The following is a 16,846-nucleotide window of genomic DNA, read 5'->3' on the forward strand; positions in this document are numbered from 1 at the left end:
ATCTAGGTGCTTTTTAATTATGTTTATTAGAGTATTTTATACCCATATAGAATTTATGTAAATTAATATTTAAATATTTTAATTAGTTAATGTTTAACACGTGAATTATTTGATGTCATTTTAAATTGATGAATATTTAAATATTTAATATTTCATTTTAGGACATGTGAAAGTACGGAAGAGGATTAGGGCCAGTGAAGAAAATATTCTGACTTTTAATTAAGTTCGGAACTTTTGCGCTGGTGGGTTGCGTCAGGACTGATTTCTTTGCAGGACTAGAATACCGGAAGTGGGCTGTCATTCTAGCCCTGTGTCCTTTAGCTAACAAACAGGCTAGGTGTGTACCCCGTGGAAAGATGCATAGGGATATGTTTTATGTATGACTTTTCTGTGTCATCTTGCTGGTAACATGTTGCGCGTTGGAGGTAAAGTTACATGGTAAGTTTGCATTTTGTACAAAAATGGGCTCATCATTTACTAGTCGTCTACGAAGAGGTAACGTGCAGCACTAGCCTACCTGGCTCTCAGGAAAGCTATGTTAATTGTTTCTCATTTAATTTCTCAGTAAATACCTGTGCATATAAAGTTGATCAAATATACTAACACATTTCAAGCAATATGTAGAATGTCATGATACAGCCCGTGAGTGGGCCTTACCTGGATCTATGTTGTCGTTAGCTTCGCCAGATGACCAACTAGCTTGATGAAGATAACGGATGATGTCTCTCAAGTCAATAGACATTTTTCAAAAGTAATATTTTAATGCATTACCTTCATCACAAATACATACTATTATGATTTCTGGTTGTTTACGATCATACATTTCTACTCGATGTCTTGGATTGTCACAATACCAAAATTGTCACTTCAATACTATACGTGTATAGAAAAAGATCTTGATGTTGTAGCTGTTTAAGCATCAATTTCTTTTTGTTGTTGTTGCATATTGGTGGTGTCTTTGGATAACCTCCAACTGTTTTGTTCTGTTAGCAGGGCATGCAGGAATGTGGTCCCCACCAGGACAGGGGTAAAATTTCGCATACCACTTCAGAAGCTGCACCCTCTGTACCGCGCCATCCACCACCGTTATTATGGAAACACCAACACTCAGCGTCCACCTCATCGCACAGCGGCCCGTTATTTCACTTCCATGTCACGCTTGCCAATGCGGACACCGAAGCCGCCTCCGGGATCGGGGGGCCGGGGCTACCAGCAGAAGCGCAACTTCTGGGTGGCCCGATTGGCTGCGAGGCTGCTAAAGCTACGATACATTCTGCTTGGCAGCGCGGTGGGAGGAGGATACACGGCTAAGAAGGTATGCATTCGATCTGTGTGTCTGTGTCCCCGCCCTTATCATCCAGGGCAAGGTTGTAATTGAGGAGTGATCTACAACTATTTTTGTTCCATGGAACGGTCCAAACGAGTTCATGTTTTTTTTTTTGGGCCAGCAACCATTTGCCGTCAGGGGGAAAAAAAAAGGGCGTTAATGTCAGGTCTAAGTACCATCAGACATTATTTTACACACTGAAGGAAGAGGAGAAGACAACCAGTATTACTTTTGCTCGTGAGGAGAGTTACGTCGAAGGCCCAGTTCCAGTCCTCCACCAATTCTGGACTCCTCTTCGGCTATCTCTTCTTTTTATTTTGGGTTGCCCTGGTTACAAAAGGCGTTGCTACACTAAAGGGAGGGGAGATTGTGGCTGTAGCAACGCTGATTAACTAAACTAGCTAACTAAAGGATGTTATGTGGTGCGAGGCCTTGGCTGATTCGTGACCCCAGCAATGCAGACTCTGTCCTTAGTTGGTTGGCAGCCTCGTTCTAGGCTGCGATCTCCAAACGTGCTGGGTGCCGTGTCCGTGTAAAACAATGCTCTAGACTTTCTTGCTAAGTTTCATACAATAATAATAATAATTAAATATTCAGATACCTCTCATGCAAACACTCCAACAAACATTAGGTAAATGTGAGATAACTTGCATGAAGTCTACTTAAACAAGCACTGAATAAATATGGGATAACTTACATGCAACTGCTTCAACATGTATGTCTTTTCTGTAACACTTTGTATCAAAGAAAAACTGTCCCGGTCAACAACAATTTATGAATAGAAACTACAAGGTTTAAAAGAGAAAGAACTTCTCTCAAACTAAACAAAGAACAGGTGTTCTGTTCATAACTAGTGAGGGCCTCTCACAGATAAGAAAGGAAGGGAGTCTAAGTCTTGCTCCTTCAATATTTGTCATGGGCACTTTTTTACCCACTCAGAACAGGTCTCAGCCCACAGTTAGGAATCAGTGCTACTTGCTGATCACAGAAAAAAAAAAAGAGATTCATTATAAAAGATAGCATTAAGTTTTAGTGCGCAACTTGCTCACTTATATCAATTTACTTTTAGACCTATGATGAGTGGAAGGATATGCTGCCTGATTTGAGCGAATACAACTGGGTCATTCCTGACTTTGTGTGGGAACTCAGCGAACAAATAGATCTTGGTAAGTGTTGTCATTGTTATGCTCTAAAGTGAAAGCCATAAAACAAATTTAGTCATACCGTATTACAGTTGAAAATATTGATGACTAGATTATGCTTGCATTTCACTGAATTACTTTCATTGTCAGTGTTGTTGTCCTCAGATAAATTTGCCAAAGCTCTCCCAGAGATGGAGGAAATAGCTAAGCTCCTGCCTGACTTTGACAAAATCGGGGAGAACTTCACTTTCATCAAAAGTCTCCTGTCCTCTGGTGAGTCAGTCAACGTGCCTCATCTTCCTAAAAAGTCAAACAAAACATGGGGGTTGGACAGCCATAATGCATGACATCATGTAGAAAAAAAATCCCTAGAGATTTTGCTCTTCATTCGAAAGGAACAGTTTGAAATGAGAACAACTTGGAAGTGAACCAGTGTCACAGAGCAGATACTTATGACCAACATGTAATCCACCTTAGATGTTGCAATATGGTCTGACTAATCTTACAGTCATTAAAATGAAGTAAAATCACAGTCAGGGCGTAACCCGCTGTCTGTTCCTTTGCTCTGTGCGGGATTTATCTGATGATGGGTGCGGTGCCAAACACTATTCAATGACTTGACACTAATAGTACAATGTCCATTAGAAGTTTACGGGTAAGTGTCAGTCACAACACTGATAGACCTTTTGTTTGTTCCAAATTCAAAACCAGTTTCCCCCAGTGGAAGTGATGAAGTGAATTTGTTCCTGGGCCATATTGTCACCATTGAACTTTTTAAGAGTAGAGGAATAAAAAAATATATATATACATTTTGCACATAGTCCTTACACTCTTAGTTTTCAGGTAAGCACATACTGTTTTTCACTATCTTTAACATGTGAGACCACCGTATGATGAGGGGAAAATAATTGCTGTGTGCTTACTGCCATATTTGTCCTTTCGCAAATTAGTTATAGGTATACATGAGGCAGTTTTCACATATAGTAAAATAAAATTAATCGCAACATTTCTCGGAATGATTGCATTGGCTATTTAAATGAAATGACACGCATTAACAATTGCTGAAGCATGTTTTGTTTTGCACGCCATTTTTTTGTGGCCCCGCATTGACCATCATTCCACTGCTTCTGTCTTTCATGTTTATTTTGTTTTTTGTGTCGTTCCTCCTTTCTCCTCCATTATTCGCAGGTGTCAGTTTGGGTAGTGAAGTCAAAGGAGCTTCTGGTCTGCTTCTCTTGTTAGGTGTGTACACCAAAACTCACTAGTGCTACCCACCTACCTCTGATCTTTCTGCTTTTTTTTTTTTTTTTTTAACCAGCATCTTCATGTGATTTTGTTCACTTGGGGAATCCTTGCCATGCTGAGATGTTGGCTTTCAATTTGCTGCCATTAACAGTCATTGCTGGTTCTGAAATTAGTGTGCCGTTGTTTTCTCACTGGGCGTAGTGTGAAAATCTCTTAGAATGTAGCGTCTCTTTTTTATCCAGTTAGAAATTTCTTCATGCCGATTCCTCTCATAATTATTTATTATTTTTGCTAACTAGTGTATTTATGCCTCCTTTGACTTCCACCCTCTCTGTCTCCTGGTCCATACGTTTTGTTCTAAATGGCACGATCTTGCTCAGATGCTTGGAAAATGGCAATAACAGCATTCATTTATTATTAACATTGCGTCAGCCAATTTTTCCCCCCAAACACAGAGTGGAATATTAAATCTCTGTCACTGAGTTGTTTATATGTTTCCTTACAGTGCTTCAAATAAAGACAATAAAAGAAAATGACAGCATTGTTTCAACATTGGGAAATAATTACCTCGTAGCCAGTGTGCAGAATCTTTGTATGGAATACATTTTATTGGCTCATTTGATGCAAATCTACAGGAATTGCGAGATTTTCCACACATCTGACATTTAGCAACGGACGTTGTCACCTGTGGAATGTAGCATTATGCAAAAAATACCTGTAAGACATATCTAATGCTGCTGTTTCTCTTTTAGAAACTTCAGGTGAGCCACCATTAAAAGCCACAGATGCTTCTACCGCAGCCTCTCAGGACGACAAGCAGTACAAAAAAGTAAGTTCACCCTTCACCCTAACATCTTCCGGCTGCTTGGCTCTTCTTATTCACCAAAATTGCAAGATTTGCGGTCCAAGAATCTCGACAAAGGTTTTATGTTTAAAGTGGTACATTCGGGTCACATCCCCACTGAAAAAAACCCCACCCGGGGACCCTCTTACAATGTATTCACTGTGCGGCAGAATTTGTTTATACACACTGATGAGGTGTTCTTTTATGTGTCAGGTCATCTTGCTTCATCCCACTTATACTATTTTGTCCTTCTTCTTTGTTCCTTTCCCCCACCCCAATGTTTGTTTTATGTATTGGTTGGTGAGCAATTGTAAAATGTTGCACCGACCCATGATGTCCTTTCCCCCCTCATCTGTAATCATCTCCAACATAACGCATCAAATAGCAAACAAGGCAACTCAACATATAATACTATTGGGGTGCTTCAAGTTATCTTGCTTTAACGGCGTCTACTCTTTTTTTTGAAAGACTTCAAACAAGATTCTGAGGTCACTGATATTCGATGAGAGGGCGTGGCTCGATTATGTTGGTTGGATTCTTTTGTCAATCTCAGCCAAGAATACACAAAGGGTCCTTGCTTTGTGCACAGGGGCAGTCTCACAAAGCTGGAAGCATATCCTTGTCCAAATGACGTCATTGAGGCGCCGTACCCCAAGACTTTTGTCTATACTGTGATGATTGATAAGTTATCAGATAGATTTACAATTTTCCGTGTTGCACAAAAATGTTGTCATGATGGGATGGAGTGAAGTAGATTTCTGGCGTTGCACGCTCCCATGTGTTTCACCCTTGATAGAGTAACATACCTGCACTTGCTTATCGTTGTCATCTTCAGCAGCATCACCAGCCTACAGTGTTGACAGCCGTCAACTATTGATTTTTTTTTTGCTGTGAAAATATGGGTTTAATTTCCAAGTGTAAGTAACCTTTAAGTCTTCGATCGTGATGCGGTTGATAAAGGATAAAAAAAATGATGCCACTTGCTGAGAGGTGCTAATTGTGGTATTAGTCGCCTCTCCTGCCATCAGTTTGACCTCATCCTTTGTTGTGTTGCACTGCACTGATGATGGTGGCAAGATTCCCCTAGGTGAATCTTTGACCCAAGCTAGAACAGCAACACTACCAGTGAATGGTCTGTGATATGTCAACCCCATGTTGGGGAATCGCAATGGCCTTGTGGGCTGATTGCTGTTTGTGTTGCTGCTCCTGCCTGACTCTCATTATGACATACCCCCAGCAGGGTCTGCTCGGCGAACTCATTCTTATTCAGCAGCAGATCCAACAGCACGAAGAAGAGGTCCGACAAGCAGCTGCTGCCAATTATGCGCGTCCCCCACCGCCAGAGCCTGCTCCCACTCCGCCTCCGAACCCCAGCCCCCCTCATCACACACGCAAGGTGAAGGTCCCACCGTGCTTAGAGCCACCCTATCAAAAAAAAAAACCTTAAAAGGTTCACAACTAGTTTAATCTTATACCTTAAGGCTGGCGGCATTCGTCGATGGAACACACTAAAATTAACTAACATGGGCGAGTTTTAAACTGCATGGTTGAAGTGACACAATTTCTTTTTCAACTCAACGGCTAATGACTTCATCATCAATCATTAACAATATAGGAAAATAAAAATATATGTGTAATTTGAAACCCAGTGTACTACTTCACTGAAAAAAGTATAGATCCTTGTTTAGGCTTCTGCGAATGTGGGTTTTATGCAACATTGGATATGTGTCACTTGAATTTTACGTGCTAATAAAAAAGTTCAATCTGGATTGGGAACTTGGAGCAGAAGTTCAAATTCATCCAAAATGTTAGGTAAACCAGTATTGTAGTAACCACCACACCCTAGAAAAAAATTTTATGCTACATATACACGGTCCGACCACAATATTATACTGCTTATATTTTAGAATGTCCTCTCAGTATGCTCAACTCTAGACTGAGTTAATCCCCCATGATGAAAGCCCCTTCTCCCATCACCTTCACCTACAATATTTGTCAGGCTACAAGATTCTGTGCAGGTAGTTTGTTGGCAGGCCACACGTGGACCTTCATTGTGTAGTCCAAAATGCCACTCACCGTGCACAATTGGACTCCTTTTTCTGTAATGGAGCATGTGGCAAAGATTGGGAAACTTCTGCATGGTGTGAGGTGTACCTTTTGAAATGTCTGTGGTGTAGTCAAGGTGTGTGCAGGATTGTCACTTTTAAATACAATTATTTCTTTCTTATTAACATTCCAAACAATCTTAACACTGTTTGTGCATTCCATCAAGACTTAACGGACTTTTGATCATTCTGCAGTTTTATGTCTTTACTGTCTTCCTACCAAATCCCATTTCTTCCTTTGAGGTGTCTCCCCTGTATTGTGTTTTATAATTGAAACAAATCTGCTGCACATGTACAAAATATGTACCTGATTGGGGTTTGAATATACAATCACACTTTAATTGCCTGTGAACGATTTTGTGATCTCTGTATCAATGTCGGAGAGCTCATGTCATCTGAACTTTTCTTTTACATCACCACAGGTGAAAAGAACAGAACCTTGGCAGAATATGGACTGTGTGCCTGACTTTGTTTCCCCCAGTCTTTTTATTCTTCGTCATACATTTAAATTTGTCTTATTACAATGTGCAACTAACAAGTGATTGTTGTGTGACTTAAAGGTGACCCGAAAGTCATGCAGAAAAGAAGAATTAACTCAATTTGTTATTGTTCCTTGTTTTGTTTTTCCTCTCTTTTGATTACTAGTCCTCAGATAAAGAAAAGATAGATCAGCTCCAAGAAGACCTTCTTCGTACCCAGGTAGACTCACAGCGACTACTCTGTTTTAGTTTTGATATAGAATTTGATACATTTATATTATTGTGCAGTCCTGAATTATCTGAATAGTGATTTGAATTGCTAATTTGTTTTTGTTTGTTTATTCCTATTGGTCTTTATGAAAAAACAATGCATTAAATCTGGACGTTATCTACTCTGTGATATATGTCCTCTGAGTGAATGTCAAGGGACTGATTGTTTCCTGTCTTCTGTTCATAGCTTAAGTATCAACGCATGCTGGAGAGACTGGAGAAAGAGAACAAGGAGTTGAGGAAAGTGGTTCTGCAAAAGGACGACAAAGGGATCCACCAAAGAAAAGTAAAGGTTAGTTGCACCCTGTTTAAAACCCAACAATTATGTTAAATGTTTGCTATTGTTTCCAAAACCTTGAATGGACAGTTTTTATTGCACCAAAGTAAACTAGGTATGTCATTTTATTTGTCTCCTTGTTTTTGTAGAAATCCCTTATTGATTTGTATTCTGAAGTTTTGGACATCCTGTCTGACTATGATGCCAACTACAACACACAGGACCATTTACCCAGGGTACGAAGCATGCATTGAGCACACTTCACGAAAAATATTTGTGTGCAATTCAAAAAACATGGAAAAGAAATCACCCTTGGGTCACTTGCATTTGTAATTTATTTTAATACAATTATTTTGGAATTTGTTATAAACATATTTCACTTTCCAAAATGAATCACAGCTTTTGTATTATCCTAACCACTCGTGCATAATTTGTCATTCCCTCTTTTCTTTCCTACTGTCCCTAAAGGTGGTTGTGGTGGGCGATCAGAGTGCTGGCAAGACAAGTGTCCTGGAGATGATTGCACAGGCCAGGATTTTTCCAAGAGGCTCTGGAGAGATGATGACACGATCTCCTGTTAAGGTACTATGTGGGACCAGAGTGAATTTAGTTTTTTGTGATTTTTTCTTTTCTTTTGTAAGGATGATGTGCAAGAACAGTGTTGTTCGATTTATGTTTTCTTTCTGCAGGTGACACTCAGTGAAGGCCCCCACCACGTGGCTTTGTTCAAAGACAGTGGTCGTGAGTTTGACTTGACCAAGGAGGAAGATGTAAGACTATTTCTGTCCATCTAGCACAAATATGCATACAGAAACTAACCTTTCTTTTTTGTGCTGTGCAGCTGGCTGCTCTGAGGCATGAGATTGAGCTGCGGATGAGAAAGAGTGTGAAAGAAGGACAAACTGTCAGCTGTGAGGTTTGTACATTAGTTTTCCATGTGAATTGAAAGCATGAATTTACTTTTTTGTTCTGTGAATGTGTTGTCTAACTGTGAATTTGATTGTATTTTTAATCAACAGACAATATCCTTAAGTGTCAAAGGCCCAGGAATCCAGAGAATGGTTCTTGTTGATTTACCGGGTGTCATCAGTGTGAGTTAAGCTCTCTGCAGTTTTTTATTTTCCATCCATCCATTTTCTGCACCAGTTATCCTCATTAGGCTCACAGGTGAGCCGAAGCCTCTTCCAGCTGACTTTTGGCGAGATGCAGGGCAAACCCTGGACCAGTCAGCAGTCAATCACAGGCCACTTAGAGAGCCATTCACATGCAGTCACGACTTTTTTGTCCAGTTATAGATTTTCAATGGGGTCTATATCTCCTTTTTATAATTTATCTGAAGAAAAGTCATGAAGATTAAATGCAGCCCTTGAAGTGTTTTATTTCTTTTCCCTTCTTCCCAGACTGTGACGTCAGGCATGGCATCAGACACTAAGGAGACCATCTTCAGTATTAGTAAGGCCTACATGCAAAACCCCAATGCAATCATCCTTTGCATTCAAGGTAAATTGTGATCTTGCATCTCCATTTGAAATGACTATATTGAAGCCAGCAAGGTAACAAAGTTGCTAATCTGCCTCCATCTAGACGGCAGCGTGGATGCAGAGCGAAGCATTGTAACTGATCTGGTTAGCCAAATGGACCCCCATGGGAAAAGGACAATCTTTGTGTTGACCAAAGTGGACTTGGCTGAGAAGAACCTGACCAGCCCGAGCAGAGTAAGACTGCTTTCAAGTCATTTAAAATATATTTGCAGGCTGAAGAACTTGCTCATTTATTAGAAGCTATAAACTGCTCTTCTCCAAAAGGGTGCACATCCCTTTTTTAATCGGATACTCACAGATTGCGTTTGCAGGCATTGAAAATAAACAAATCCTTTAATTATTTCAGATCCAACAAATAGTTGAGGGCAAACTGTTTCCCATGAAGGCTCTGGGATACTTTGCTGTCGTGACAGGAAAAGGTAATTCCCATTAGAGCATGTGTGTATTACTTCAACATCGATCAACTAATTTTTTCAACCAGATGTTTTCTTTTGCCTTGATTTGTCTGGAGTAAATGTTTTTTTGTAATTCAACTTCGTACAACGCCACTGGATTTCTCATTCCACCGACTCATGTACAGGAAGCAGTGGCGAGAGCATTGACTCAATTAAAGACTATGAGGAGGACTTCTTCCAGAACTCCAGATTATTGCGGTAAGCGCAAACAGTGCAGATACTCCTTGCATTTTTTTACGTTAGTTAGAAAGTTAGATGCAATGTTTTATGGTGGTCGTTGTGTTTTGCTGACAGTCACGTGTGTCTTTTGTCCCTAGGGACGGCATGTTGAAGGCCCACCAGGTGACCACGAAGAACTTGAGTCTGGCCGTTTCAGACTGCTTCTGGAAAATGGTCAGAGAGTCTGTAGAGCAGCAAGCAGACGTCTTTAAAGGTAGGTCGTCTCTCACTGTGCTTCTTTCCTTCACAAATGAGTTAGCGCTTCAGGCCAAGACCCAGCTGTCTACCTTCACCTCACCGAGAAGGAGCATTCTTTTGAGAACAAAAATATACTGTGCATATTCTATCCCGCGCCCTCCCTTTTTCCCCAGCCCACTTGATTGGCCATACTTTTCCTATGCTGCCACTTTTCTCACGTTAGCTCGGCCCTCCCACAGCAATTAGTTGAGACAATCACAGGCTAAGAGAACCAGAGATTTATGGCCCTACTCCTGCAGTTCCCATAGGCCTATTGTGTGCCATATTGATCCACTGCTCAACAAATCACACTCAGCCAGTCTCCCATCCCTGTTCAGAACCACTGTGGCACCATAACCGAGCAATTGGCCAAATCTCCAATTGGTATAGAGAGCATCAAGTACTTTAACATCGGGTGCGTCGAGAGATGTGTACATGTAGCGTTCACGTGTATTAGAACCAAACTGTGGATATTTGGCAAAAGTGTGCCTCTGTGATAGTCCCAATTCTTCTTTAAATTCTTCTTGTCCTGAAGGCGTAGATAAGTGTGGAAGTCATCACCTGATATTAGTCAAACTGGCACCATTAGTAGCAGACAGTCTCAGAGTTGCCATATGTGTAAAAAACACAGTCATGTCTTATCTGTGCTGGCCTTGCTTGTTGATTTCTACTTATTTATTACCTTGAAATTTTAACCTCGATGATTATTCAATCACAAGCATCTGTGAAATTATTGCTTTATAAATTTACTTGCACGTCATACTACACAAAAGTGTTATCCCTGTTAGTTATATGTTCATATTTGAAGTACTATACCTTTTTTTGTTTTGTTTCTAGCATCCCGCTTCAACCTGGAGACAGAGTGGAAAAACAATTATCCTCGTTTGAGAGAACTGGATCGGGTAAGACAAAAAAAAAAACACATCATGTCATCCAGTAGCTCTGGTATGAACTTTCTCATAATACAAATAACGCTTTAATAGATAAATGTGAATGGATATTTTTTTTAATCTTATAGTAGACTAACTATGCAGGTGTCTTTTTGCAGAATGAACTGTACGAAAAGGCCAAGAATGAAATCTTGGATGAAGTCATCAACTTGAGTCAAGTGACTCCACAGCACTGGTAAGATAATTTGTGTGCTTGCCGTCCGTCACTTCGTTGCAATCAATATTCTTGATGAATCGTCCATGGACATGAACGGGGTGGCCCGATTATCCACCCTGCTCTATTGGAGATCATGCTTATTGACAGTGCAGATGGTTATCCGGAACAAAGGGAAGGAAGCATATTGAAATACGAACATTCGTTTGTGATAAATGAGTCATAGCCCTGGTTTGGTCTCATGGTGACGTGGTGTACAGGCCAGGGCAGTATTGCTCCATTGTCGGCTTGCCACGAGGGGATCCAGTGGCGAGACTTAATTGTTAACAGGGTCACAGGGAAACCATATTAGAATCTACAGCCAAGTGCAATCACAGCTGATGTTAGCATCTTTCATTTTTGTTATCTTAACAGGGAAGCCATCCTGCAGAAGAAGCTGTGGGAGCGTGTTTCCACACATGTGATAGAGAACATCTACCTACCTGCTGCACAAACAATGGACTCGGGGACCTTTAACACCACCGTAGACATTAAACTGAAGCAGTGGACTGACAAGCAGCTTCCACACAAAGCCCTTGAGGTAAAAGCTTTGTAAAATGTCAGTCTATTCATTGCTTGTATGCCTGTATACAGTATAATGCAATTAATATTGTAATGTGATAAAAGGAAATCTGTTGAGAAATTTGAAATGCCTTAAGAGAAAAAAAAATAAACACTGATCTTGTTTTTAGGTTGCCTGGGAGACACTGCAGGAGGAATTTGCTCGCTTCATGGCTGAGTACAAAGGCAAAGACCAGGATGACATTTTTGACAAGCTGAAGGAGGCTGTGAAAGACGAGAGCATCAAGAGGCACAAGTGGAATGAGAGGGCCATGGACAGCCTGGTAAATAGACTGTCAACAAATTCTGGCAGACTGAATACAAGGTCATCTATGTCAGCCGGCATTTGTAATGTTATTCCAATGTTCTTGTGGTGTGTGTCATCAGAGGGTGATCCAGCACAATGCCCTGGAAGACCGTTCCATTACGGACAAGCCTCAGTGGGATGCAGCAATTCAATTCATGGAACAAACTTTGCAGTCACGCCTCAAAGACAGTATGTGCTGTGCTGTGCTGTGTGTTTCTTCCATTAGCAACGTGACAAGTGACCGCCTTTCGACCCCCCCCCCCCCCAAAAAAAAACCAAAGTGTGCAATGAGCATTTCAAACTCCCCCATAAGAAAGAAACTTCAGAAAAAGCAACCGACGACAGAAGTAGACGACCTATATTTCATCCATGCTTTGGCAGTGATGCCGTTTGAAATGTTGTGGTTTGATGCATCAACATCAATAACCCTTCAGAATTTCTATGCTTATTGCCAATTTTTATTTTTTTACTGAGGCGTCAATCGGAGAAAGGTTTCCCAACACAGCAAAAGAAATTGAAGGGTTGAGGACATAATTGTAGAACTAATCAAGTTATACTGTTTTACTCTAATTTCAACGTTTTTTTTCCCCCCCAGTTGCCGAAATCACACGAAAGCTATCCCACTAAATGCAATTTTTATTAGCCATTTCAAAGTGTTGAGCTAGCTTGAGAACAAATCGATTAAATCTCTAGGGCTTTTGAACTGTCTTAAATAATGTCACCTAACTTTCTTTTCAGCTGAAGCTGTAATCAACGACATGGTGGGGCCAGACTGGAAGGAGAGGTGGATGAGCTGGAAGAACCGAACACCAGATCAGGTAGTGTTTCTAAACAATTACCATGTTGACTTTTCTTCTTTTCCTAAGCCTGTTCCCGCTAAACTGCAGCGTCAGCCATATTACTGTATCGACTTTTCATTCGATAAATAAAATGTGCGTGCTAGTTTTTTGCAGACTTGATAACATTGTTGCGCTGCTTCTTTCCCTCAACACACACACACACACTTACTCTTATGATATGTTAATATTAATGTTAATATTTTGTACACTTTACAAAATGTTATTTGATCAGTCTAAGAGATTTTATTAATTTTATTCATAAGCAGTCCAGATAGTGGATGGATGGATTTCAATGCCAGCGGTAAATATTCTTAGGAATACATGATGCAAGTGCTTAACGCGTATCCCCCACACTTAACAGCATATCCGCAATGAAACAAGAACAGAGCTGGAGCGCTTGCTGAAGCTGCACGATGAACATACGGCTTACCTGGCCAACGATGAGGTCACCACAGTCAGGAAGAACCTGGAGGGACGAGGGGTGGAAGTGGACCCAGTACTTGTGAGCCCAGGATATTTGTTGTTCTCAAATAATTGTTCTAGAATGTGGTCCGATGAATAACGCCTTGATTTTTCACTCCAGATCAAAGACACATGGCATCAGCTCTATCGACGTCACTTTTTGCAAAAAGCTCTGGCCCACTGTAGCCTCTGCAAAAGGGGCTTCTACTATTACCAGAGGCACTTTGTTGACTCTGAGGTAAAATAAAATAAATGTTCTAAGGTTGTCATTCTCACCTTCAGTTATTCAAAGTGGCTGTTGCGCGGTTTCCACAGTTGGAGTGCAATGACGTCGTCCTTTTCTGGAGAATTCAGAGGATGCTGGTCATCACTGCCAACACACTACGACAGCAGCTCACCAACACTGAAGGTAAAGACCAGTGCAGACGCTTAAGATATTGGGCTCCATTCTCAAATATGCAAAGTTTTACATAGCAATACACTGCTATTATAGGTGATGATATTTATATACTGTCTTGTACTTGTTGCTCAATTCTATTCTTTTCAGTGCGCCGACTGGAGAAAAATGTCAAAGAGGTGCTAGAGGACTTTGGAGAGGATATGGAGAAGAAATCTCAGCTCATCACTGGCCGCCGAGTCCAACTTGCTGAGGATCTCAGTAAGACTGAATGCACTTGTATATTTTTTGCAGGATGAAATGTTGCAACACTTGCAGGTGTTCCTCGAGTGCTCAGTAGGTGGCAGCAATGTTTAAGAAAGTGGGTATTTTAAAACCGTTCAAGTGTGCAAGACCATTTTGTGAAAACCACTTTGGCCTTTGCCAACATCAACAAAGGCAATGGTTGAATGGATTTTTTTTTTGGCCTTGTTTTTAATTGTCCTATTCTTGGGTCTTCAAATGCAATCTTTTCAGAATGCTTTATAGAATATTTTCACTTTATAAATGGGTTTTGCTCACAATTGCAAATACTGTCTTTGGCAATGGTGTTCAGTTTGAGCATTAACATCAAAACTATAGTGGAGGAACACAACTGTAGTGTATGGAGCATCCGTATTCATCCTGCTTTTAAAATTAGTACAGGATGTTCTCGGTTCATGATGGAGTTCTGTTCCTATGACACCATTGTCAAATATGTTTGTCATATTTTTTTTAAAACACATCTTCTTGTTTGCCGCTACTACACACACATTCCCGATGGTATAAATTCATGACTCACCCTGTAAAATGTAATTTCTTTCCATTTGTGACTGTTGACTGTGTGTCTAAGCAAAACCTGATTTTTGTGATCCTTTGCAGAGAAGGTTCGTGAGATCCAGGAGAAGCTTGAAGCCTTCATAGAAGCTCTACACAAAGAGAAATAAGACAGGTAGAGTACTTTAGGAGATGTAAAACTAAAGGTTTAATTATAAGTAGAATGTCTCATGTCTGTTTATTCTCGCCACTCTGCTTCACAGAACTGTTGAGAATTAAGGTAATGTTTCGCTCACAGAAGAAAAAAATGCACTGATTGATAGAATTTGATCATGATGGACTGCTGGATGTCACACACGTCACCCTCAACCCCCTCATCTGAATTTAATACTCACACCTTTAAGCTCTTACCTCCTTGACATTCATGGAAAGATGGACCTTAAAAGAAGGAAGATTTATCAGAAGACTCTCTTGGAGTATATCTTTCTGTTTTGGGGGGAGCTGTCCTGGTCAAGAGTGGGACAGGACCTCCCATCGTTAAATCTGGAAGAAGACAACAACCCATGACAATGGAGAAGAAGGCTGCATGGTTGTGGCTATTTGAACATTTACCCTGTCTCATTGAGCTTTTGCGTCTCGTTGGATCTCCAGGCACCATTTGAAAAGAACCAACTGTGGACCTGGACACATTATTATTTAAAGAGTCATTGGTGGACTGGAAATTAAGAAAGCACTTATTGGTTAATTCTGTCCACAAAGTCCATACAATTTACCCTCATGTTCCATATTTGGTTTATCAGTGTGTGCTTCATTTTCACTTCACACAGATGAGTACGCAGTCCCATGTTCCAAAAGGTTTTACAAAATGAATCCACTTTATTTAAATGTGTAAATACAATTGGTGGAAAAAAAAATAAAAGGTTAGCATGTCTGTGTGTAATTTGGACTAATAGTAAATTAAGAATAATAAAACTAATAGATAAAGGGGAAAAGTCCTGCATTTCTTTCTGGTCTTTGAACACCGCATTGACACATAAGTCACAATGATAACAAAAAAATATGCCCTTCCAAAGTTAACTGTTTAGTTTTGTCAATGTTTGTTCTATTCACGTATCTTTTGATCTGGTTGTAGTCGGCAGTGGTGTCGTACTCAGAGCTGTTAAGAATATTTTGCACTTTGGCAACCATGCTAGTAGAGGATAGATGATCAACCATGATACATTCTTTTTCTCTTAGAGACCAGATCACATCCCGTCTTGACTTGGAACACTCGTGACTGTCGCCCATATAAACATTCATTTTTCCTACTCTGAGAGTTCAACTGAAAGGGTGTGTGTACCACAGTACTCGTGGATTGGGTGTATGTATGTACGTACGTATGTATTGTGTATATGGCTAGAAAGACATAATGGGTTTTTTCAAACCGGTATAGTGATGTTAAATTAGCAGCGTTTGCGGCACAGCACCACTCACAAGGAAATGGTTGCTTGAATAATAGTTTATGTTAAAAGTCAGGTTTGCAAGGTGTGATCAGTCATTTGTTCCTTATTTATTTCATTTGTGTTTCACGGAAAAAATAAAATTGACAAATGAAATTATTTTTCCCCATGACTTCTCAGTTAGCATTTGTTCAAAGAAAGGTTTATCAGACTTTCTGGGAAGTTTGGCCAACACCAACATTTTTGATTGATGGCAAACTGGAAAATTGCAATTTTAATGTAGAACCAGAGATTTTGCAGGACTTATTGTGACATGGGAAATTGGCAGTGCTGCAAAGAAAAAAAGAAAATAACGTAATATAGTGAAGAGACCCCGTCACCCAGACCCAAGATGTAAGCACAATAAGTTTTTACTCAAATTTACACTTATTTTTTAACATAACAGTTACTGTTTAGCGGAAGTCAAAATGTGTCAAAATTGTTCTTTACGATCTATCTTTTAACTAAACAGGTGCTATTATTCCTTTCAACCCCCTCTCCTCCCTTTTCCCCAGCTCAGGTGATGGGCCACTTTTTTTATACTGACACTTTTCCCATGTTAGCTCTGCCCTCCTGCAGCAATTAGCCGAGACAATCACAGGCTAAGAAAACCAGAGATTTATGGCTATGCTCCTGCAGGTACCCATTGGTCCATTGTGTGCTATATCGATTCACAGCTCATCAAATCACACTCAGCCAGCCACCATCCTTGTTTGGCGCCAC

The 16,846-nt window shown here is 40.3% G+C and overlaps 1 protein-coding gene across 7 annotated transcripts; it reads left to right on the forward strand.

Moving 5' to 3' along the window:
- The first annotated feature begins 266 nt into the window (after positions 1–266).
- On the forward strand, positions 267–16,253 carry opa1 (OPA1 mitochondrial dynamin like GTPase). 7 transcript variants are annotated; one of them, XM_061297515.1, is made up of 31 exons: positions 267–438; positions 991–1,315; positions 2,397–2,493; positions 2,635–2,742; positions 3,658–3,711; positions 4,467–4,543; positions 5,796–5,954; positions 7,309–7,362; positions 7,600–7,704; positions 7,839–7,925; positions 8,158–8,271; positions 8,379–8,459; positions 8,531–8,605; positions 8,709–8,780; positions 9,090–9,189; positions 9,274–9,404; positions 9,577–9,649; positions 9,811–9,883; positions 10,003–10,118; positions 10,979–11,043; positions 11,190–11,266; positions 11,660–11,825; positions 11,977–12,129; positions 12,233–12,341; positions 12,891–12,970; positions 13,353–13,493; positions 13,575–13,691; positions 13,769–13,862; positions 14,001–14,111; positions 14,751–14,820; positions 14,909–16,253. In XM_061297515.1, the coding sequence occupies exons 1-30, from the start codon at positions 380–382 to the stop codon at positions 14,813–14,815; spliced, it is 3,138 nt and encodes a 1,045-aa protein (XP_061153499.1). In that variant the 5' UTR covers positions 267–379; the 3' UTR covers positions 14,816–14,820; positions 14,909–16,253. The 7 variants fall into 7 exon arrangements, with proteins under 7 accessions (XP_061153499.1, XP_061153500.1, XP_061153501.1 ...); XM_061297516.1 differs by having other exon boundaries at positions 5,799–5,954; XM_061297517.1 differs by having other exon boundaries at positions 994–1,315.
- Positions 16,254–16,846: the final 593 nt, after the last annotated feature.

The sequence above is a fragment of the Syngnathus typhle genome, linkage group LG14 (genome assembly GCF_033458585.1).
Source record: "Syngnathus typhle isolate RoL2023-S1 ecotype Sweden linkage group LG14, RoL_Styp_1.0, whole genome shotgun sequence".
Taxonomy (NCBI): Eukaryota; Metazoa; Chordata; class Actinopteri; order Syngnathiformes; family Syngnathidae; genus Syngnathus; species Syngnathus typhle.